A 25470-nucleotide genomic window follows, 5' to 3' on the forward strand; every position below is an offset into this window, starting at 1 on the left:
TTAATATAGTGTTTTTATATTTTGTAATGAAGTCAAATGAATCTCATTTGTATCATTACACGACATTATTATATCCAGTGAAATGAGCTTTGTCTGAAACCAATAAAAAATAAAATTCAAAACAAAGTATTTTCTTTGGAGCATCAAAAACTGCTTACCTCTTCAAGCTTGCCCTTTGGTACCCTGCATATGCAGTTTGTTGCAAAGTTAGTATCTCTTGTCTGTATACACCGCAAGCAGCACAGATTTTCATATCCTTGTTTCTTCCATTTTGCTATCAGATTTTTATCTGCAATGTTTTCATTGAGACAGTACTCATACAGCTCTGGAAAAACAAGCCAATATAACAACAATCTCACACACCTCTGATAATTAGTTTTATTAATGAAATACTGTCTACCTACCTCTGCTGATAGCTTTCCTGCGATAAAACAGGTCATATATATATCTCGATTTCTGATGATGAATTTTAAATATGGGCCACAGAGCTTCCACTTTTCGCTTTCCTTCATGAGGTTCCGTTTCAGCTTTAACAATAAAAAACATTAGAACACATATTTCAAAAGTTTAAGACTGCTTGTACTGGAGGAATATATGACTAGTTCAAATCATCTTAGATAGCAGATTAAAATCTTAATGTAGATCCGCTGAATTTGCGCGTGTCCCCTGCTTATAATAAAGTAATGTTGAGAACATACAAAGTTACAGTATAGCTTCTCTGTTATTATTCTAAAAATAACAGAAACCATTGTTAAATACGGGTTAATACATTGCATATATAAAAGATCTGTAGACACACTGTGACGTTCGCCTGCTTTATTTCTTTGTTGATTGTCCTCTGTGTCGATATACTGCATTGTGATACCAGCTGAAAAATAGGGATTGTAGTTAAACGACGACTGCTTTAAATGATGTAGCCAACAGGTGCACAGTTGCATTTCACAGTTCTTTACTTTCACTGTTCACAATCCCCCAATATTACTCAGTTATATGGCCAATTAACTATTGTTAAACTTTCGATAATCCTAATTAATAGGTTGCAAGCAAACATCCACATACTGCTACAATAGTTTACTGTAGATGAGCAGTAAAAGCCTAACCACACAGTTCACGAAGAATAAAAAGGTACATATGGAACAGACACTGTCATTGTTTTAACACACGGCCTAATTGTTTAACACTTATTTCACAGTTAAGTTGATGCATTGTTGTTGATCTAACCACTACGGGTTCTTGTCTGAGATTCGGCAGTGGACTGACTGACTTGGGATAAAAATTCAGGCCCTTATATATCAGCACCAAAACTACACACTATTTGATATTTAATTTACAGAAATTACAATTAAAACTTAACTCATTAAATTAACTGAATACATCGAAAAATTCCATCTTTATTACAGTTTCTTCTACTGCAAGATTTAGGCCGAATTATTTGTATAAATGATGAAATTAAAATATATAGTTACGCAAACAATACTTTGGACAAATTACTTTGGAATTAATTAAGGACTGGCTTTGCTAACATGTTTTCGAATTGAGCCAAATAAATATTTTAAGCATCCTATTAGTTGTTCTTCTGAATGTTTATAATTAGTACAGAACTTATAAACAAATGTAAGTCAACAATAGCATTTAAGTTATGAAACAATTGCCCTACAACGAAAGTATTGACTAGGAATAATCGAAATAAGTTAGGAAATCAATTACATAAATGAAACTAAAGCAAAAAATTAGATCTGACGCTATATTTTTTTTAAACTGAGGACCAACCTTTCCCTTTGATTGGAATGCAGATTACTTTCACGTATGTTAATGGTAATTAGTCAGAAATGAAAAAATGAATTTTAAGGAGGCAGATGGCAAAACAAGAGGGGAAGTAAAAATATCCCAGCTTGCTTCGTCACAACACACAGTACTACTGTTCATCATAAAAAAAAAACATTTAATGAGCTGGCAACAGAAAATGGCTCCCAACTATCAAGTAATTCGATGCTAGTTTGCAACAGCTTATTCCCAATAGCTACATATATTATTACCCTCTTACAGCTGAATTTTTTTTTTTTTTTTTTTTACTAGTGGAATATATTTTAGAGGACCTGACAAACAGAAAATGGTATCAATACTACTAATGATGGCACTATTAGCAGGCAGTAATCTTAACAGCAAGTGTGGTTCAATCTGACCAATAGTAAAGTGTGTTTACTAACAGAGATAGAGGGGCTGGCCAGTACTTAGCTCAGTACAGCCAATAGATACACAAAACAGAACAGAAAATTTTTTATCCTAGCTTTTGGAACTTTGTTCCTTTGTCAGGGAGGAGAGAAGGAGGGAAAAAGGGGAAGAAGGAACAAAGTTCCGAAAGCTAGGGTAAAAATTTTCTGTTGTTTTGTGTATCTATCGGCTGTACTGACTGAGGTAAGTACTGGCCTGCCCCTCTATCTCTTTGTTAGTATTTGTTTCACATCTTTATATGATATTTTCCACTAATCATTTAGTAAAGTGTGTTTGATAGACCTGGTAAAAGGAAAGCATTAATCAAACAATACTATAATAATAGAAATACATAGCTAAAATTCTATTTTTACTCAAAAATCATGTTGCAAACCATTTTTCTGTTTATTAGAAAAATTATTTTTATCATATTCTCCAAAGCATTCTTAAAGTCAACCACTTCTTCACTTGAAGAAAGTTTCTTTCCATTATGTTAAATTTGCAAGTTACAGGACAACGACAAAACATTTTGAATTGAATTAGGAGAATACATTGGAATATTGTCAAATCTACATCCCTGATGATGCCCTTTCACACTTATTAGTAACACTGTGCTGACTTGAGTGTTGCCCTGGTGAAAAAGAATTTTCTTGCTGTTAATTTTCATTTTCCAATAAACCCATCTAGCAACATGCCAATTATGGTTTCCCCCTCTCCCCAGAATACTTCTTCAGGATTACACCACAGCAGTCGAGAACGGAAGACAAACTGATCCATGTAAAACACAAGCTATCTTTTTGGTGCAGATAGCAGCTACTGGCCTCTTGTTCAGTAAGTAACATCATCTGACTGCCTATATGCGTCCTGTGAATATTCTAATCTGTCCTTACAATCCCTTTGTGAGTGATACATAGGCAGTTGCAGTATATTCCTAGAATAGTCATTTAAAGCCAGTTCTTGAAACTTTGTCAGTAGCCTTTCCTGGGACAGTGCCCGTCTACCTTCAAGACTGTCAGTTCAGTTTCTTCAGCATCTCTGTGACACTTTCCCATGGATCACATGAATCTGTGACCATTCGTGCTGCTCTTCTCTGTATACATTCAATATCCCCTGCTATTCCTATTTGGTACAGGTCCTACACACTTTAGAAATATTCTAGAACGGGTCATACAAGTGATTTGTAGGCAATCACTTTTGTACACTGATTGGATTATTGGTAAAATACTGGGGTAGTGCAAAGTCTAACACCCACGTTACCCACAACTGAGTCCATGTGACCATTCCTTTTCATATCCCTATTAACTGTTACACCCAATTTTTTCCATGGGTTGGTCAATACCAACTGTGACTCACTGATATTATGATCAAATGATACTGCACTTTTAAAATTTTGTGAAGTGTGCAAGTTTACATTTCTGAACATTTAAAGCAAGTTGCCAATCTCTGTACCACTTTGAAACCTTATCAAGAGATGACTCCATATTTATGCAGCTCCTTTCTGACAGTTCTTCATTATAGATACTGCACCATCTGCAAAAAAACCTGAGGTTACCATTAAAATACAACATGAAAGGCAAGGGTCCAAAAACACTTCCCTGGGGCACACCCAAAATTACTTCTACATCTGATTATGAGTCTACATCCACAACAAAATGCTGCTGCCTCCCTACCCAAAAATCCTCAATCAGGTCACAAATTTCACTTGATACCACATATGATCATGCTTTTAACAGGAAGTGTAGGTGCAGTGATGAGTCAATTGCTTTTTGAAAATCAGAATTACTATGTCTACCTGACTGCCTTGATTTAAAGCTTTCAGTATGTTGTATGTGAAAAGTGTGAGTTGGGTTTCACATGGTCAATGTTTTCGGAATCCATGCTTGCTGGCATTGAGGTCATTCTGCTCGAGGTACCGCACTATGATCTCTGAATATGTTCTAAGATTCTACAACATATCATTGTAAACGATACTGGACGGCAGTTTTATGAATCACTTTTACTACCCATCTCATAAATGGGTGTGACTTGAGCTTTCTCCTGGGCATGGCTTTTTGTTCAAGGGATCTACGATAGATTATAGTTAGAAGAGGGGGTTAACTTAGCTGCAAATTCAGTACAGTATCTGAAGGGATTCCATCAAGCCGTGGAGCTTTGCTCAATTTTAACATTTTCAGCTGTTTCTGAACTCCACTGACACTAATATTTATTTCATTCATCTGTTCAGTGGTATGTGGATTAAATTGTGGCTATTCTCTTGGGTTTTCCTATGTAATGGAAAATTTGAAAATGGAGTTAAGTATTTCAGCTTTTGCTGTGTTACCGCAACATTTCAGTTCTTGTCTCATTCACCATGGACTGGACACAGACTTTGGTGCCACTAACAGCCTTTACATATGACCACAATTTCTTTGGGTTTTCTGAAGGATCATTTGACAATTTTTGCCACAGTAGTCATTGAAGGCTTCAGGCATTGCTCTCTTGACGGCCCAACAAGTTTCATTTTGCAACTCTCAATCTATAGCCCTATGCTTTGTTTTACACCTATTATGCAACAGACTGTTCTTTTACTTTGTTTTACAGTGACTGTATACTACGGAGGTTTCCTCCCATCATGAACTGTTCTATTGGGTACATGTCAGAGGAAAACATTCCATGTGGGAAAAATATATCTAAAAACAAAGATGATGTAACTTACCAAACAAGTCGCTATCAACATACCAACGCTTTCATTTGGTAAGTTATATCATCTTTGTTTTATATATAAACAAACTTGAGCCCTCGTTCCTCTACATAATCTTGTCCTGTGCTGAAAGTTTCAAGTTCCTCATGGAGACATAACACTACTGCTTTTTTTCCCCCCTAGGTTACTGAACATAATAAAATTTTCTAGTTTTTTAGCCGCCCTTTGTATTTTGGTAATCATTGTTGCCACAACTGTGTCACAGTCCTGATACCAGTTTCAAAACCTACATCCTCAAAGAGGTCATGTCTATTATTTGCCATAGGCTCTAGAATATTTCCATCGTGCATGGGATTCTGAACTATCTGTCCTAAGTAGTTTTCATAGAAGGCATTTAGTAAGGTTTCACAGGATATCTTGTAATGCTGGTCACTAACAGAACTGTAATTTTCCCAGTTGATTGTTGGGTGATTAAAGCCTCCACCAATGATTACTGTGCGATTAGGGAATTTACTTACAAGCAAACTGAGTTTTCGGTTACTTAAGGAGGTGAGTCTTGTTATTGATAAAGGAATCCAATTATAATTTTATGCCCACCCCTGATACTGATTCTTGCCCAAACAATCTCACATGCAGCTTCAATTTCTACCTCTGTGGATTTGAGTGTCTTGGCTACTGCAATAAATACACCAGCCCCATTTCCCACTAGCACATCCTTTCCACATACATTTAAAATTTCTCCAAAAATCTCACTGCAATCAATTTCAAGTTTCAACTGGTTTTTTGCATGTAGTATTATGTGAACTTCGATATTTTTCAGGAGCACTTCAAACTCTGGCACTTTGTTGTGAATGCTTTGGCAGGTAACACTAACAGGCAATCAGGCAAAACACTGAAATGAATCGTAAACAACACCTGAGTACTAGATATCAGGCTGACGTTACCACTCAAATGTACACAGATCTTCACTGAACGTAAGTTTGAAATCACAGAAGACATTAAACTAATGAAAACTAGAAAGAGCAAGATATATTTAATAGCTGTATTACATAGACACCATCCAGAGATCATGATAAGCACTGCAATTTATCCAAAATAACATGTGGTATTCTTTTATCACTGCTGTTTAGGTGAGCGCCTACAAGTTTGACCATCCGCCATGAATGGCAACTGTCACTTGACAAGGCTGACTAGCAAAAGACTGCCTTCATATTTCCTGATGGCCTCTTAGTTTAAATCTGTGACTTTTGAAATGTGTAACACTTCAGCAATCTTAGAACATATGACAGACAACTTGGTTTGACACTAAGTGGCCAATGTATCTTTGCCGTCTGGATGACATTTTTGTTTTTCCAAGAGATATCTGAAGAACATCTAAGTTACTTGACAACTGTGATGAAGTTGTGTTCAGACTGTAGGTCTCCGCCTCAATCCACAGAAGTCGTCCTCTGTCACCGAAGAAATAAAAATCCCGTGGCACCTAGTAAATGGCAATGGAGTCTGCCCTGATCCAGAGAAAGTAAGAGCAGTCACCAATTTTCCAATTCCTCAGCACACAGACATTTTCCAGTTCTAGCAATGTCTAACAAGAATGCTGAACACAAAACTCCACATCAACACTAGCGGTTTAGCTATATGAGCACTTTAGTACAAATTCAGAAATGTGCTGAAAAGGCGACAGCTTATGCTCCGAGAGTACTCTCCATGTCCAAGATAGATTATAACAAGAAAGAGTGCCTTGCAGTTGTCTGGACCATCAACAAGTTCCAGTCATATTTGCTCGGCAACTCATTCAGCGTTATGATGGAGCACCATTCTCCATACTGGCTGACTAGCCTGAAGGACGAGTCAGGTTGACTGGCAAGATGGGAGACTTGAGGCTTCAGGAGTATGACAGCATGATGGTATACAAAAATTGATGCAAACACAATGATACTGATTGCCTTTCAAGGAATCCTTTGGCAGAACATAGCAGTGTGGACAAAAGCTTAGTCATACTGCATTAAATGACACTGCTGCTGAAGGGAGCGGTGATCCAGCATGGCACAAAAATCATGGACACCTTGAAAAATAAGGAACCGATCATAGGACAATTCCAATTAATGAACAAAATAGTGTATTAAGAGGGACTATGATCATATGGGGGCAGAAACGTTTGCTTGCCATCCTAGCTCATTTGGAGCCAGCAATCCATAAGTACTTCCATGATGCTCCATTGTGAATACTACAGACAGAATAAGATACAGGTATCACACCCCGGTCTCTATCGATTCTTTAGACATTATGAGATCTACTGTAAGGAATGCCAACAATGGAAGCACAAACTGCAATTACTTCTGGGGCATTTGGTACTAATCCAACCTGCAGCAGCACCATCTGAACAAATTGGAATCCCCATCTTAGGGAGGTGCCCAAAGTCCACAAACAGGAATCTACGTACAATAATCTACACTGATTACCTCATCCACTGTGCCGTCTCCAAAGCTGTGCTGACTGTCAAATCTCCAGAAATTGACAAATTCTCCAGAGAAGATATCATTCCGAAGTTTGGAGCACCCTGGGTGATCTCCAGTGCGAAAATTTTTCCAGTCGATGCTGGTATTTTGGATAATTTCACTTTGCAATATCATCCACAGGATGACAACTGCTCACCATACAAGACGAATGGCCTCACAGAATGCTTTACTATGATGTTGGCATATATGCTCTCAACATATGGTGATTTCTAACAGAGAGACGGATCCAACAATGCCTGTTGTAATATTTGCACATAACACAGTGAAGCAAGACACTACAGGCTTCACACTTATTTCTGCTTCATGGTCACAAATCCAAAATAATAGGGTACAAGTTCCCGTTTCAATCAGACAATATTTAGGATGACTTCAGGAAACAGCTCACCATCTGGACCGAGAATCAAGGCAGTTGGCTTGTATATGGATCCTGGACTCCCAGGAGAAAGACCGAGCACTGACTAGTGGAATACAGACCAGGGAGACTATGACGATCACTGATGTTTGATGGGAGGGTTACCTTTGAAGCTAATCTCCGTGAAGAGGATGACAGAACACAAGGATCCATACAGAGGACCATAGACAAGATCTAGATCCACTGTGGTGCAATTAGCTCCATTGAGAACCTCTGAAACTGCGAGACACTGTTTCTCCAAGAGAGGGAGCAATGCCATGAGCTGTTTTGTTTTATTTTACGGCGCAAAAACAACTAGGGTCATACACGTCCATGTCAGAATCGTACGACACTAAGGGAAGAAAGGAGTTAAAAGCAACTACATGTTAAGTCCAGGCGACAGAAGGAAAGACAGCTAAAAACAGGGACTTGGAGTAATGCCCATAAAATACGTCAGAGAAACTGAGGTCCTGAACTAAAGATTAAATGTCCTTCGCTATATTCCTATGACAGAGAAAAAGTAAAATGCAGTTGACAGCCCGTGCTAAAATGGCCAATAACTCAGACGACAAACATAAATGAGAACGTAAGTTGTTAAAAAGGGGCATTCCACCATGAAATGGACCGTCAGAGGTTGAGGGCAATAAGCACTTAGTGGTGGGGGAGCACCACTTAAATAGTGGTGGCTAAAATTACAGTGACCAATACACAACCTAGCTAAAATGATCTCCTCATGGTGAAAGAGCCAAGAGGTGGTCGTCCAAACCAATGGGAGAGGCTTAATTCCCCAGAGCGTGTTCCCATGAAGGGAGGACCATGACACCATCTTCTGACAGACAGCAACACAGGTCATCGAAGGGAGTGGAAGAACTAGCGGGCCGAGGTGCGAGGACTGCAGCCATGGCAGCAGCATCAGTGGCTAGACCGAGGGATGGATGGTGTAGAGCACACTGAGGCTCCTGAAGGGCACAGACAGTCGGAGCAAGTGACGCAATTGAAAAGCCTGTGTCACTGGTTGTAATATGTGGCCTGATACAGGGCGAAGAGCTCTGCTGTAAATACTGAGCAGTATGCCGGAACCTGATACCAAATATGTCGGTGCCAATGGTGAACACACACCTGACACCACAGTCAGTCCAAGAGCCGTCAGTGTACGCAAAGGTACTACTGCAAAGTTCTGTGCAAAGGTAGTGAAACTTACGGTGATTGAGCGAGGTTGGAGCAGTGTCCTTAGGAAGCAAGTGAAGGCCAAGGTGAACACAGGCTGCTGCACAAAGCCAAGACGATGATGGGTTCACACCCTTTGGGAAAGTGGCAGGTAGAGTGAAGTTAAGCTGCCGAAGCAAGAGCTGAAAGTGAACTCCATGAGGTAACAGAAGAGGGATGCACCCCATGCTGGCAATCAAAGAAATCATCAAAGAAGGTGGTGTAGGATGGGTGGCTAGGCATGGCAGACAAATGGCATTTGTATCTACCAAGGAGAAAGTCATGGCAGTATGACACTGGTAGTTTGGGTGCTACGGCATACCAACTCTCAACCTGGCTAGTGTTAAAGACACCAATGGCAAAACAGATGGAAGATAGTATTGAGACGGTGTAAAAGTGACAGATGTTCAGGTGCATAAAAGAAACACCCTTAGCCTACTTTCAAACGGACAAGGAACTGATACAAACACAGAAGGGTGATCCGATCCACTCCGCTGGAAGTACCGCAATGTAGGACATTGAGGGACCACATTGAGTGGCCAAGTAACACACGTGGGGGGACCAAGAAAGTTTCTTATCAAGCACGAGCCCCAGGAATTTCGTAGTTTCAACGAACAGGAGAGCAACACGCTCAAGACGTAAAGACAGTGGAAGAAACCAATTACGCTGCCAGAAATTCATACGAACGATTTTGTCAGTGCAAACGCGAAAGGCACTGTCTATGCTCCATAAATTAAGATGACCAAGACATCGCTGAAGAGGCCACTTAAGGACACAGTCTGTGGGGAACTGCAATAGATCACAAAATAGTCAATGAAAAGGGAGACGGAGATGCCCAGTGGAAGACAGGTCATAATATAGTTAATGGCAACAGTAAAGAGTACACTTGGGACAGAACCCTGAGGCACACCCTTTTCCTGGACAATCGTGTCTGACAAGGCAGAACCCATATGTACCTTGAAAATCTGTCTTTCTAAGAATTCCTGAAGGAAATGAGGCCTGCGGCCACGGAAGCCCAACACGTAGAGAGTATGGAGGATAGCAGTCCTCCAGCAGGTGTCTTAGGCTTTCTCCAGATGGAAAAATACGGCCACAGGGGGAATTTTTGTAGCAAATCATTCAAGACATGGGTGGAGAATGCGACGAAATGGTCAATCACACAACAGCATGCTCAAAATCCACACTGTGCTGTGGTTAGTAAATTGTGAGACTCTAGCCTCCATACCAGCTGGGCATGAAATATATGTTCCATCACCTTGCACACAGCTGGTATGAGAAATGGAGCATAACTAGAAGGAAGGTGTTTCTCCTTGTCGTGCTTAGGTATGGGTATGACAGTGGCTTCATGCCAGTGTCTGGGAAACATGCTATCTGCCCAGATGTGATTATACATATGTAGGAGAAAGTCCTTGCCCACAGGAGAAAGGTCCTGCAACATCTGAATGTGAAAATCGTCCGGCTCTGGGGCAGAGGATCTGGATGAAGTAACAGCATGATCTAGCTCCCTCATAGTAAAGGCGGCATTGTAGCCCTCACAATTCTGAGAAGGGAAGGGTAGAGCCGCCTCCATTCGTTTCCAATGGAGGAAGGCAGGGTGACAGTGGGTGGAGCTCAAAATCTCTATAAAATAGCAGCCCAATGTGTTGGGGATAGCAATAAGGTCCACTGTTACATTATCTGCTACTGTCAGGAAAGAAATTGGGGAATGGGCCTTCGTCCCAGACAGCCGTTGGAGTGGGGGTGGGGGTAAAGAGGAGGCTGGGGTAGGAAGGGAGAGGGATAGTATGGTGGGAGTGGCGGATAGTGAAGTGTTGCAGTTTAGACGGAGGGCAGGAGAGAAGGGGGCAGGGGGTAAGTGGCGGAAAGGAGAGAAATAAAAATAAAAAGAAACTGAATGACTTGGCGTGGCGGTGAAATGATGGCTGTGTGGTGTTGGAATGAGAACACTGAGGGAGCTGGATGGGTGAGGACAGTGACTAACAAATGTTAAGACCAGGAGGGTTACGGAAACGTAGGACATATTGCAGGGAAAGTTCCCACCTGCGCAATTCCGAAAAGCTGGTGTTGGTGCGAAGGAGCCATATGGCACAGGCTGTGACGCAGTCACTGAGATGAGGGGTATCATGTTTGGCAGCATGTTCAGCTACAGGGTGGTCCACTTGTTTTTTTTTGCCACAGTTTGTTGGTGGCCATTCATGCGGACAGACAGCTTGTGGATAGTCATGCCTACATACAATGCAGCACAGTGGTTGCAGCTTAGCTTGTAAATCACATGACTGGTTTCACAGGTAGCCCTGCATTTGATGGGGTAGGTGATGTTAGTGACCGAACTGGAGTAGGTGGTGGTAGAAGGATGTATGACACAGGTCTTGCATCTAGGTCTATTACAGGGGTATGAGCCATAAGGTAAGGGATTGGAAGCATGGGTTGTGTAGGGATGGACGAGTATATTGTGTGGGTTCGGTGGACGGCAGAATACCACTGTAGAAGGGGTGGGAAGGATAGTGGGTAAGACATTTCTCATTTCAGGGCACGACGAGAGGTAATCGAAACCATGGTGGAGAATGTAATTCAGTTGCTGCAGTCCCAGATGGTACTGAGTCAAGAGGGGAATGCTCCTCTGTGGCCAGACTTTGGGAGGTGGTGGGAGACTGGAAAAATAAGGCACGAGAGACTTGTTTTTGTACAAGGATGGGTCAGTGAAGGCTACAGTGAGACCCTCGGTACATTTTGAGAGGGACTGCTCGTCATTCCAGATGCTATGATCATGGGCGGCTAAGCTGTACGAAGGGACTTCTTTGTATGGAATGGGTGGCAGCTGTCAAAGTGGAGGTATTGCTGGTGGTTAATAGGTTTGATATGGACGGAGGTAATGATGTAGCCATCTCTGAGGTGGAGGTCCACATCTAGGAAGGTGGTTTGTCGGGTTGAGTAAGGCCAGGTGAAGCAAATGGGGGAGAAGTTGTTGAGGTGCTGGAGGAATATGAATAAGGTGTCCTCACCTTCAATCCAGATAGCAAAGATGTCATCAATGAATCTGAACCAGATGAGGGATTTAGGATTCTGCGTCTTTAGGAAGGATTCCTCTAGATGGCCCATGAATAGGTTGGCATAGGACGGTGCCATGCAGGTGCCCTTAGCTGTACTGCAGATTTGTTTGTAGGTAATGCCTTCAAAGGAGAAGTAATTGTGAGTGAGGATGTATATAGTTGGTCATGGACACTAGGAAGGAGGTCCATACCTTCATACCATGCCATGGAGGTATCCCAAACCATACCATGTTGGTTTGGAATCCATAGGGTGTCTGGAAAGGTGGTGTTCGATAGCAGTAAGGCCATGGGCATTAGGCCTGTTAGTGTACAGGGAGGTGGCATCAAAAGTGACGAGCAGGGCACATGTGGTAAAGGGAAACTGAACTGTGGAGAGTCGGTCGAGGAAATGGTTGGTATCTTTTATGTAGGAAGACAGGTTCTGGGTAATAGGTTGAACGTGTTGGTCTATGAGAGCATAGATTCTCTCAGTGGGGGCACAGTAACCGGCCACAATGGGGCGTCCTGGGTGGTTGGGTTTATGGACTTTGGGAAGCATGTAGAAGGTGGGATTGCAGTGAGTGATAGGATAAGTAGAGGAATCCTTCCTAGAAACCCAGAATCCTAAACCCCTCACATGGTTCAGATTCATTGATGACATCTTTGCTATCTGGATTGAAGGTGAGGACACCTTATTCACATTCCTCCAGAACCTCAACAACGTCTCCCCCATTTGCTTCACCTGGCCCTACTCAACCCAACAAGCCACCTTCCTAGATGTGGACCTCCACCTCAGATGGCTACATCAGTACCTCCGTCCATATCAAACCTAATAACCACAAGCAATACCTCCACTTCGACAGCTGCCACCCATTCCATACAAAGAAGTCCCTTCCGTACAGCTTAGCCGCCCGTGATCATCGCATCTGGAGTGACGAGCAGTCCCTCTCAAAATGTACCGAGGGTCTCACTGTAGCCCTGACCGTAATTATCCTCCCATCCTTGTACAAAAACAAGTCTCCCGTGCCTTATCTTTCCAGTCTCCCACCACCTCCCAAAGTCCGGCCACAGAGGAGCATTCCCCTCTTAAATCAGTACCATCTGGGACTGCAGCAACTGAATTACATTCTCCACCATGGTTTCAATTACCTCTCGTCATGCCCTGAAATGATAAATGTCCTGCCCACTATCCTTCGCACCCCTTCTACAGTGGTATTCTGCCGTCCACCCAACCTACACAATATACTTGTCCATCCTTACACAACCCCTGCTTCCAATCCCTTACCTCATGGCTCATACCCCTGTAATAAACCCAGATGCAAGACCTGTCCCATACATCCTCTTACCACCACCTACTCCAGTCCAGTCACTAACATCACCTATCCCATCAAAGGCAGGGCTACCTGTCAAACCAGTCATGTGGTCTACAAGCTACGCTGCAACCACTGTGCTGCATTCTATGTAGGCATGACAACCAACCAACTGTCTGTCCACATGAATGGCCACCAACAAACTGTGGCAAAAAAAGTGGACCACCCTGTAGCTGAACACGCTGCCAAACATGATACCCCTCATCTCAATGACTGCTTCACAGCCAGTGCCTTATGGATCCTTTCCACCAACACCAGCTTTTCTGAATTGCACAGGTGGGAACTTTCCCTGCAATACATCCGACGTTCCCATAGCCCTCCTGGTCTCAACCGTCGCTAAGTCACTTTCCTCACCCATCCAGCTCCCTCAATGTTCCCATTCCAGCACTACAGAGCTGTCATTTCACCACCACACCCAGCCTTAATTTCTTTTTATTTCTCTCCATTCTGCTACTTACCCCCTACCCCTTCTCTCCGTCTAAACTGCTACACTTCACTGTCTGCCACTCCCACCATACTATCTCTCCCCCTCCCTGCCCCAGCCTCCTCCTTACCCCCACCCAGTGGCCACTCCCATCATGCACTGGTGCTGCTGCTCATAGTGTAGTTTCAGCTCTCTGAGACTGCAGACATGTGTGCAGGTTGCACTTGCGCGCGTGTGTGTGTGTGTGTGTGTGTGTGTGTGTGTGTGTGTGTGTGTGTGTGTGTGTGTGTGTGTGTACTGCTGACAAAGGCCTTAATGGCCAAAAGCTACGATTGTGTGAATCTTTTATTTGTGCCTATCGTGACTCAGCATCTTCGCTTTATGGTGAGTAGCAACTTTCCTTCTCTCATATTGGAAGAAAGGAATTACTGATAGATGCCAAACTGATCAATCTATGAAATGCAGGAACACACATGGGAAATACTGAGCCTAAAACTTAACTGAGAAGACATCTTCCAGAAACACAAACTCATGTTTACAGATTCAGAATAAGCTTTTGATAATGCTGAGTGGAATGCACACTGCAATTGGAGCGGGAGAGGGAGGAGGAAGGACGGAGGAGGGATACTGGATGGGAGGTCACACACACATGCATGTGTATGCATTGGTGCCAGATGGCAAATGCAAACTATTAAGAATCTCGATGGAGGGAAGTGCAGTGGATCAAAATTGATGTCAAATTCATGGAGAATACTGATCATACATAAAAGTGGGCATAAACTGTACAGGGAGTGCAAACTGACTAACGATCAATCAATGCTTATGAGAGTGAAGGTAGTAAAATACATTTGGTCATTTAAAACCAAGATCAAATCGTGAATGTACCAAATTTTAAAATCCTCTAACAAGCTAAACTTTTACCAATGAAGATAATTTTGGGTCTCGCAAACCATGCAAGCCAATTGCATGTATTTATTTATTTATTTATTATTTATTTGTTTATTTATTTATATACTTGTTCCATAGATCTGTACATGTGAGCAAGTCACTCAGATGTGGAATGTGTCAATATACATAATAAAATACATAGAATAAAGACATTGTTATAGTATTAATAACAGTGCACAGAAGTCATACTTATTAGCTTAAAAACTAGTCAACACAAATGTGAAGATAGCAGTTTCATATTTAGGGCATTATTGCATTTATTTTAACCTTGAACAGTAATCAAAACTTCCCACTTGGGGTTTAAAAGTGACCCAAAAATGGAAATGAGAAAAACAGGAATTTTTACATTAGGGCATTATTACATTAGTTTAACAGTAAACAGTGTCAAGAAATTTAAAAACATCTTTCCAATCTGGGTTTTACTTATTTCTCTGAAAGAATTCTTCTAGTGAATAAAGTGAGGTCTCAAGTAAATAATTTTTCAAGCTACGTTTAAATACTGATGTACTACTCCTTATACTTTTGATGCTGTTGGGTAGGGAATTGAAAATTTTCGTTCCAGCGTACTTTACCCCTTTCTGAATAAGTGTCAAGTTCTTTAACTCACAGTGGAAATCCTCTTTTCTTCTGGTGTTATGTTCATGATGTAGGCAATTCGTTTCATACAGAGTGGGGTTATTTATTATGAAGCACATCAGTGAATATATGTACTGAGATGTTGCTGTCAGTATTTCAAGTCTTTTAAAAAGATTTCGACACGAGGTTCGTGGGGATACACCACAAATGATTCTTATTGCTCTTTTTTGTGCTGTGAGGATTTTCTTTGCGGCAGGTGTATTGCCCCAGAAGATGATTCCATAACACATGACTGAATGAAAATAGCCAAAGTAAGCTGACTTTGAGATGGTAATGTCACTGAAGCGTGACAAAATTCGTAAATCAAATGTTGCCGACGTCAGCCGTTTTAGTGTTTGTAGAACGTGATGTTCCCAGTTCAGCCTACTGTCCACGTATGCACCTAGGAATTTTGATAAGTACACTTGCTTTATCATCTGATCATTCTGTGTGATAACTACTTCTTTTGGGTTTTTGTGGGTTGTGTGGAACTGGATAAAATTGGTTTTTTTTCAGGTTTATTGAAAGGGAGTTAATACTAAACCAACCCAGAACTTCTTTAAGGATATCATTGACCTCGGATTCTAAGTCAGTAGTTGACACATTATCCACCACAATGCTCGTATCATCAGCGAACATTGTAAATTTACACTGCTTATTGATGGATAAAGGCAGGTCATTAACATATATGAGGAACAGCAAGGGCCCAAGCACTGATCCCTGTGGCACTCCATGCTGCACAATTCCCCACTCAGAGTCCACTATATATTGTGATACACTATCTGAAACATCTAGAATAATCTTCTGCTTCCTATTTTCGAGGTACGATTTTAACCAGTTCCCTACAGGTCCTGTAATTCCATAATGACAGGCATTCTTGAAGAGTATCTGGTGATCTACACAGTCGAACGCCTTTGATAGGTCGCATAAGACACCAATTGGCAGCCTCTTGCTGTTTATAGACTCTAGATCATCATTTGTGAATGAGAAAATTGCGTTATCTATTGAAACTCCATTTTGAAAACCAAACTGCTGACTGTTAATGATGTTCAGGTCACCAAGATGTGCCACAATCCTGTTGTACAGAGCTTTTTCTAGGACTTTTGAAAATGTTGTTAATAGAGAGATAGGGCGATAGTTTGACACATTTGTAGCATCCCCTGCTTTGTACAGGTGCCTGACAACAGAGTATTTCATTCTGTCTGGAAACACTCCTTGTTGCATGGATGTGTTGCAGATGTGAGACAAAACTTCGGTCACTTCACTACAGCAAGCCTTCAACAGCTTGCTTCAAATATCGTCGATACCAGTAGAATGTTTATTTTTCAAAGACTGTATGATTTTTTTGATTTCATTGGCAGTAATGGGAAGCACACTTATTTGACTGAAAGGTTCTGGAAAATTATTTTTCCATTATACAGGCAGCTTTATCTATAGCACCATGGCAACCTATCTGGGTTGGGACAGTTAAAAAATGTTGGTTAAAGATTTCAGCAATTTCCTCACTATTAGTTATCTCTGAGTTGTCAACAGTTAAAACAATATTTTTGTCTTTGGTGTAGTTTACAGTCCCTGTTTCTCTCTTTATCACATTCCAGCTTGTTTTAATTTTATTTTCAGAATTAGTAATTTCAGATGCTATACACATACTTTTAAGAGTTTTTAATTAATTTGGCAAGAATTTTACAGTAGAGTTTATAATGTTTTAGCTGAGCAGGGTTGTTAGAAGTCTTTGATGCTATGTAGAGTTGTCTTTTTCTCTGACAGGAAGCTATGATGCCCTTAGTGAGCCATGGTTTTTTTTGCAGACCTAGCAGGTTGGACTCTGTATGACTTTTTTGGAAATACACTTCCAAAGGTACCTGCTATCTCATTTGAGAATAAATTTTATTTTGAATTAGCAGTTTCTGCTAGATAAACATGTGTCCAGTCACTTTATGTGGCATATAAGGCCATTTTAGATTTTTCCACTTCAGTCATTCAAAACAAAAATTATTGGTTGCATTCAGTAGGCTCAAAAACATTTTTAAAACTTTTTTTATTGGTTATCATTTCAAAACAGTGTATTTCTGTTTCAGGCTGCAAGCATTCTTCAGCATTGACAAGTATATGCTGTTTCTTAAATTACTCATTAATGGGTTACCCCAGACCTTTCAAATAAGAAGCATTAGTTCAGCATACACATCTATAAATCAAAACCATGATCACCTAGTGGAATATATTCCGTAATACATTTTTAATGGCTCAAAGTTACTGGACACAAAAAGAGACCTGATTTTTTTTAACAGTACTTTTGCACAGGAGTGTAGTAATTCCTCAACCATGATATTTTTGTGCTATTACACTACACAGTATGTTACCTTCTCTAGACTATCAAGGGCGAGAAGCTTACACTTATAAGAAATACAGTGGGGGGAGGGGGATAATTTTTTTATTCTTTGGCCTGCAATATCTTTGTTAGGGGACCAGATAAAAATCTGAAAGATATACACTTTATAGATATTTATGACATCAAACTTCAGCATAAATTTCAACTCAGACTCAATGGGAAACCACAGAAAAAAATTACAAATATGAGTAAAAAATAATATGAACTAACAGAATAAAGAATAATTTAAACATACGAAAAAACACAAAAAATTGAAGTAATGAATGATTATTTGTTGAAACAATCTCTTGCAGAAAGTTTCAGCAGGCTAGCAGACAGCATCTGCTAGTCTTTACAGGCTCACAGACAAGCCTTTGTAATCCTCATACTGTTAAAAATAAGCTCTTGAAGTGTGCAGTTTAACAATAGAGTATTGGTGTTCTTATTAATGAAGCTTGCAATAAAAGTGCCCATGGAGTGTTTCCTATAGACATTACTTCAATTGAAAATTACAGTGAAGAAGAAAGTGTTGTTTTACTTACGAGTTGGTTCAGAGGTTAACTCACCTTCCAAGAACCATGAGATTAAGTACTTAAAGAAATTTCATCACCTTTTTGGCTAGTCTTGCTTGGACTCTTAAGAAACAAAAAAGCCGGTAACAAATTGTCTGAGAGAAATAATGTTTACCCATTATTCTAAAAATAAAATCCCTTTTATCACTATAATACCAGAAAGTCATGTGTCCAACATGTTCTAAGACATTCGTCATTAAAGTAACGGAAGTGATAGTTCAGATAAAGAATTTTCAACTTGTTGGAAACTATAAAAAAATGTGGCTTTAGCTTGTGAAGTCCCAGGTGTATCGCACACTACTAAAATTAGAAAACTAAGTTAAGAAACAAGACCTTTGCATTGAATACAAAAATGAAGAAAGTGGCAACTTCTGTCAACAATAGTTTGGAAGTTTCATTTCAAAAGAAAAGTTGCACTATACCAGATCAAAGTTCTACAAATTATCTGACCAAATATGATTATTTGATAGAAAAGCTAAAAATTTGACATCATATTCCAAACAAAGAGGATAAAATTAAGACTATCAGTTTACTACCAAATTCTTGGAGTCGAGCAAAAATTGGTGATCAATTTAATGTGTCAGAATATTTGGTTAAATTAACAAGGCAGTTAGTAAAAGAGCAGGGAATTTAGCTGCATTACAAAAGAAAAATGCATCCAATTTCATAGATGAAAACTTGATCATAAAGTTTATTGGGTTTTATGTAAATGACAATAACAGCTGTTTGATGCCTGGCAAAAAAACTGTTTCTATGGAAGAAAATGGCACTAAGCCTCAGACACAAATTGTGTAATTTAAACGAACTGTTCACTGAATTAAAAAAAAAAAGGAAAGAAAATTTGACATTAAAATTGGAAGGTAAAAATTTTGCGAGCCAAGACCAAAATGGCGTATCGCTGCACAGGCATCTGGCACCCACAATGTTTGCATTTGTCTGTATCACCAGACTGTGAAGTTGATAGATGGATGGTGCCAATCTTAGAGCTGACTAGAAGGATCATTTGGAAGGTCTGGTTTGCAACACTGACCGCTACAATAGTATGATCATGGGAAAATATAAAGACTGTCTGGGCAAACAAGCTTTACTTGACATGTCTGAAGAATCAGACGATGACGATTTGATGTCTGACAATATAGAATAGAAATAATGGTTGACACAAGACAGAATGGAAATAGTAACAATTACAAAACCACAAGAACAGTTTTCTGAAGAGTTGATAGCTAACCTTGAAAACCAGAAAATGCATCATTTTATTGCCAAAGCTCACTAAGTCTATGAAAGACAAAAATCAAACTCTGGAAGTTGATGAATGCTTAGTTCTCATTGACTTTTCCGAAAACTATTCCTTTGTTGTTCAAGATGAAGTACAAGGGCACTACTGGGTAAACAAACATGCCTCAGTTCATCCATTTTTGTTCTATTACAAAGATCAAGATAAGCTAAAGAGTCACAGTTTTTGTGTCATAAGTGCATACCATGAACAAAATACTACAGCAGTGCATGCTTTTCAACTGAGATCTACTTTTCTGATAGTGGTACAAGCCAATATAAAAATATTTTAACATCTCCTTTCATGAAGAAGACCAAGGACTTGATGCAGAATGGCACTCCCTCCCCCCCCCCCCTTTGATGATGGGACGAATCCATGTGATGGCACCACAGATACAACAATGTTAACTGTCACAAAAACTAGTCTGCAGCAGACCTATGAGAGCCAGAACAGGTAAAAGGCATTACTTATATTTTTGTAAAATGTGACAGAATACAAGAACTCAATGCCAATGTCTTGGAGGAACAATTCAACACCTGTCAGAAGATTAAAGGCACCCAATCTTTTCATTGTTTTGTACTTCAGTCTCACAACTTGCTCAAGTGTAAGTTCGCATCAACATCCCAATATTGACTTCACCAATGTGGAAAACTTGTACCCACTGATGCATCAAAATAAGGACAGAGTGACTTGCATTTATGGCAAACAGTCGTGGATTGCCGAAGTTGATAATATTGACTGTCAAAACTAAGATGTCTATCTTACATTTTACTACCAACCAGGACCAAAGAACTTCTTAACAAAAGCTGAAAAGGATTAAGTCTGGATGCCTGTTAGAAAAAGTACTGAAGAAGCTGTCTCCCCTGGAATTTACAACAGTGGGTTAACTTTTAACCTAATGCCCACTCTGAATGAGGAAATTTCTCAGTTGTTCAACGAATAACATAGTAAAAACAAATAAGATGAGAACAAGATAATGTTATTAGTTGGTTCATTTCTTTTTAAACTAATCATAGATATGTTTAAATTATATAACTGATACACTTTATCCGTCAGTCCATACACTGCAATTGAACCTCGAAGTTGAAATTTATACTGTTTGATATCAGAAGGTCTATTTGCTGCAAAATTTTCAGATTTTTATCTGGTCCCCTAACAAAGATATTGCAGACCAAAGGGGGGGGGGGGGGGGAATCACAAAACCGTACAGCGGAGATGCTGAGTTGCAGATAACGCACTATCTGCTTCAATCATGATATCACCATCCTCTCTATTTCTCTAAAAGGATTAACTGATGATGTGGTCAGACAAACTGAACTGTAGAGTAGCCCAATGTCCATGTTAGATTTGAAGGTTACTGTTTGCTCATTAGCTGGCAAAACTAATACATGTGATTAATCATTTAAAAGACATACTTTGCATGCCTTACTTTTTTGACCACAATGAAAACCCTCTGTATTCTCACTATGGTCTATTTTCATGCAAATCTGGTGAGTAACTGATAAGACACATCCTGAGGCAAGATAGAATTGTCAGTATGGTAATGGAGGGAAGTGTGGGGTTAAAAATAGTATAATAAGACCAAAGCTTCAACACAGTAAACAGGTTCCAATGGACGTAGATTGTAGTAGTTATTCAGAGATGAAGAGATTTGCACAGCTTGCACTAGTTTGGAGAGCTGCATCAAATCAGTCTTCAGATTGAAAACCACTGTACTAAGTTTGAACATATTAATACGAATACAGGTATCCCTACCCAACACACTTCCAATTCCATGAGGGTCTTGTTAGTTTGTCGATTTTTCTTTCATTAACGTTTGGGTCTTAGTAATGACGACTCATTTTCACTGTTAATTGTAAAGTAAGCTGTTTGTCTTTCAAAGTGGAATTCTGTTATTACAGCATTTCAATACTTAGGATGAATTCTGAGTATATATTTATGTACATGACACTAAAAACACTGTTTCTACTACCTAATGGGTGGAAAATCCATTAGTGACAGCAAAGGAGAAAAAAAAAGTGTTTTTTTTTTTTTAAATTAGACTTACAGCAATAGCAATATAGAGTAAAATATATTGTTCATCTCTGCTTGAGCCTTACTGAGCCCCTTGGATGGACTTGATGCTATGCAGTAAAACAAAAAGCAATGTGTGTGAAACTATTAAATGAAAAACCACGATGGGAAAACAATCTGCTGCTGTTGCAGTATTTTTTTACTGGAAAATTCTGAAATGTGCACTAATGTCAATAATGAGTCCTAAACAGTTAAACTTTTCAAAATCACAATCAGAATGTGACATACTTCTTTATGTAAATGATGTTGAATATGTGTGTCTCAATACTGGATTTACCATGCAGTTTTAATTATTTAATCGAATTAAATATGCAGCAAATGCAGACTTCAATATACGGTTAGGAAAACCATTAAACACATACAAAACATTGGTAACGTCAAATCTAAACTGAAGGCTTACTTTGTTGATCATTGTTTTTACACAGTAAACCTGGTTCCTTCAGCACCAACTAACTTAATTTTTACTACCCATCAATACTCATGTTTTGTTGATGTTCAATTTGTAGACTTTACTCAATGACAGTATCCATTCCGTTCAACTGATTTTCCAGAATATCGGCCATCTATCGCGAAATTACGTCATCGGTATTGTTTAAAGATTTTTATTTACTCTGCTTGATCTTAATTCCTTTAAATCGGAATCAAATCCACTAATCACAAACACGTGAAAATACCACATGTATGTTAATTCGCCTAGGTTGCGCAAGTATACATGCTGACAAATCCACATGCTAACAAAAGTTATTTTTTTTTATTTTCAGACTGCACCAGATTGACACAATAGGAAACTCACATTACTATTACAATCAAGTCTTTCAGTATATCAGTCGCGCTCACTGACTAGAACACATATCAATCTTAATAGATGGACAAGTAAAAGACGATATTACGGGAAACGATTGGCATCAAATACACAAAGGCTATGTTTTGCACTCTTAGAACAGCGGTTTACCTTCTCTCATCTTCTGCTCTAGTTCTTCCAAAGTGGGCTCTATCAATTCCCATCCTTCAGGTGGAGCTTTCTTGCTCCTCCGCACTTTCGGCATTCCGACGTAACTTATACTTAACTATAACAAAACATTACAAACAATTAACTTTTAAATTATAATACAAAACCAAAGATAACACAGATTAATGCAAGTCTTCCAAGGATTGTAAGATACACGCTTGGATTTGAAAATTTTGCACGCTGAAACTTTATTTGCGTTCAGTATCTTTTACGAATAAACACGCACAATAGAGAACGACAGTTTTACGTAACAGTCGCGACACTCACAGGCCACTGCTCATTGCTGCATAAGTTGTTACCGTTTGACAGCTGGAACGACACTAGCGCTCCAAGCGGCGAATAAGGTGAACGTCAGACACGTTGTAAGCATAATGTCTGTTTTGAAGCATATTTCCCACGTAATTTACGAAGTATTTGAGTTATTTTCTTGTCTCCAAGGATTTGTGTATCAGAAGGCATATATGTTTCTAAAAATGATTCTAAAATAAGCGCAAATATGGACAAAAACCATGAAACGATTGGCAAGCTACCTCACATTCGTGAAGAAACACTTGTAACGTTGGGTAGAATTGAGGCTTACCATATAGATATCAAAAGAATATAAACACAGAGATTCACAAATAAGAAGCACAGACATGTACCTCAACATGCAAAAGCGATCGACAGCTCATTTATCGTTCTGTAGCGTTACTGTGTTTGTCATTGTCGCGTTGCCACAAGTACAACCTTCATCTTTATATTATTCTAAGTGGGACAAGCAACTGCCTAATGGTGGGAGAAATACGTTGAAAACATTATAATGAGCTGATTACATTACATTTCACGCAAAACCAAATATTTGAATAATTTTCAAACAATGTCAGTGATCAAGGTGCCAACAAAATAATGTCATCACACGAAGGAAGCAAGGAAAATTAAGTGACTAACAACAGAAGTGAATGCAATACAAACAAAACATTACGCAATTGTAAGACACGAATACCTGCACTTAATCTAACCACTTCATCGTCAAAGCAGATCTGTGTTGACGATTGACACGAATCTGGGACTGATACATGTAGAGTTGAACTCTACATGCTTCTGTATCATAGGAATGTTTTACAGCTTTAGATGGATTGTCGAATCTTTGTGGCAGTTTCCTCTTCATCGTCAGTTGAGGTGGATTATTTGGGATGTCAAACAGTGTGGCTACTACATTCCACATAAGTTTATTATTATCTGCGTTCATGAACTGGTTTTGTTCGAAATGTAGCGAACAAAAATTAATATTATTATACAGGTAGACCGGGTCTTTTTTCATAAGGTCTTCTCGTCTGCAATCAACTAGCCATTTTCTGCTCTTAAAACAAAACATTAATCATTAATACACATATAGTTTGCGAGTGAATCCTGACGATACAGATTAGTAACGTGATGTTATATACCATTCATGTGTGGAGCGCGGATTCGTACGTGCTATATGTAAATTAATCTCATCCTCACGATCGTTATGAAAGTCATCATTTAAAGCCTGCATGTGAAACATTATAACTAGGCTTTCTCGGGATAGTTTACGCCTATCTTCAAGAGTCTGCCAGTTCAGTTTCTTCAGCATCTCTGTAATACTCCCCCAAGGGTCAAACAAACCTGTGACCATTCGTGCTGGCCTCTCTGTACATACATATTCAGTTTCCACTATTAGTCCTATTTGGTATGGGACCCAAGTGTTACTTGAGCAATATTGTAGAATGATTTGCAAGAGTGATTTGTAAGAAAACTCCTTTGAAGACTTCTCGTATTTGCCAGTACTCTACCAATAAACTGAAGTCTACTGCCTCCTTTAACATGACTGAGCCCATGTGATCATTCCATTTATTATCCCTACAAACTGTTACACACATACATTTGAATGAGTTGGCCAATTCCTCCTGTGAGACATTGACATTATAGCCATGTGCTGTTACGTTTTTTCGTTTTGTGACATGCACAGTTTTATGTTTCTGAACATTTAAACCAAGTTACCAATCTTTGCATCACTTTGAAGTCTCATGCTCCTTTTTTTCAGATAGTACTTCATTATAGATAACTGCATAATCTGCAAAAAGTTTGAGATTATTATTAATACTGTCTGTAGGGTCATTACTGTACAAGGTGAATAGCAAGGGTCCCTACACACTTCTTGGGGCACACAGAAATTATTACATACTACCCATGCTGGTAACTCTCCATCAAAGATAACTGGCTGTGTCCTCACTATCAAGATATCCTCAATCCATTCGCTAATTTCTCTGGATACACCATACGATCATACTTTAAATTATAAGTGTAGAACTGGTACTGAGGCAAAAACGTTTCAAAAATTAGGAAACGCTGCACCTCTCTGACTGCCTGGATGTAAGGCATTCAGTATGTCATGTGAGAAAAGTATGAGGTGGGTTTTCACACGATTGATGTATTTTGAATACATGCTGGTTGGTATGGAGGAGGTCACTCTGTTCAACATGTCTCCATAAGATTGAGTTTAAAATATGTTAAGAACCTACAACAAATCAGTGTGAAGGATAGTGGACTGTAATTTTGTGAATCACTTCTACCGCCCTTCTTGCAGACAGGTGTGGCCAGTGTTTTCTTACAACTACTGGACACGGTTTTTTTGTTTGTCGTATATATGATAGTTTATAGTTAGAAGAGGGACTAACTCAACAGCAAATTCCGTATATAATCTGCTACAGATTCCTTTGGGGACTGTAACATTGTCCATTTTTAAGGAGTTCAGCTATTTCTCAACACCACTGATATTAATATC

General features: G+C 39.5%; 1 protein-coding gene across 3 annotated transcripts in view; it reads right to left on the bottom strand.

Moving 5' to 3' along the window:
- Window positions 1-23093, bottom strand: part of LOC126236369 (protein BUD31 homolog) — a 42739-nt gene extending 19646 nt beyond the window's left edge. Inside the window, exons 1-4 of one of the 3 annotated variants that reach the window (XM_049945611.1) lie at window positions 22953-23093; window positions 22629-22743; window positions 405-527; window positions 159-325 (exon numbers count right to left, since the gene is read on the bottom strand). In XM_049945611.1, coding sequence (XP_049801568.1) covers window positions 159-325; window positions 405-527; window positions 22629-22722 — 384 coding nt within the window. In that variant the 5' untranslated portion in view covers window positions 22723-22743; window positions 22953-23093. Of the gene's footprint in view, window positions 1-158; window positions 326-404; window positions 528-22628; window positions 22834-22911 lie in introns of those variants that run through there. The other 2 variants (XM_049945612.1, XM_049945613.1) reach the window with 2 other exon arrangements.
- Window positions 23094-25470: the final 2377 nt, after the last annotated feature.

Source organism: Schistocerca nitens, chromosome 2 (genome assembly GCF_023898315.1).
Source record: "Schistocerca nitens isolate TAMUIC-IGC-003100 chromosome 2, iqSchNite1.1, whole genome shotgun sequence".
Taxonomy (NCBI): Eukaryota; Metazoa; Arthropoda; class Insecta; order Orthoptera; family Acrididae; genus Schistocerca; species Schistocerca nitens.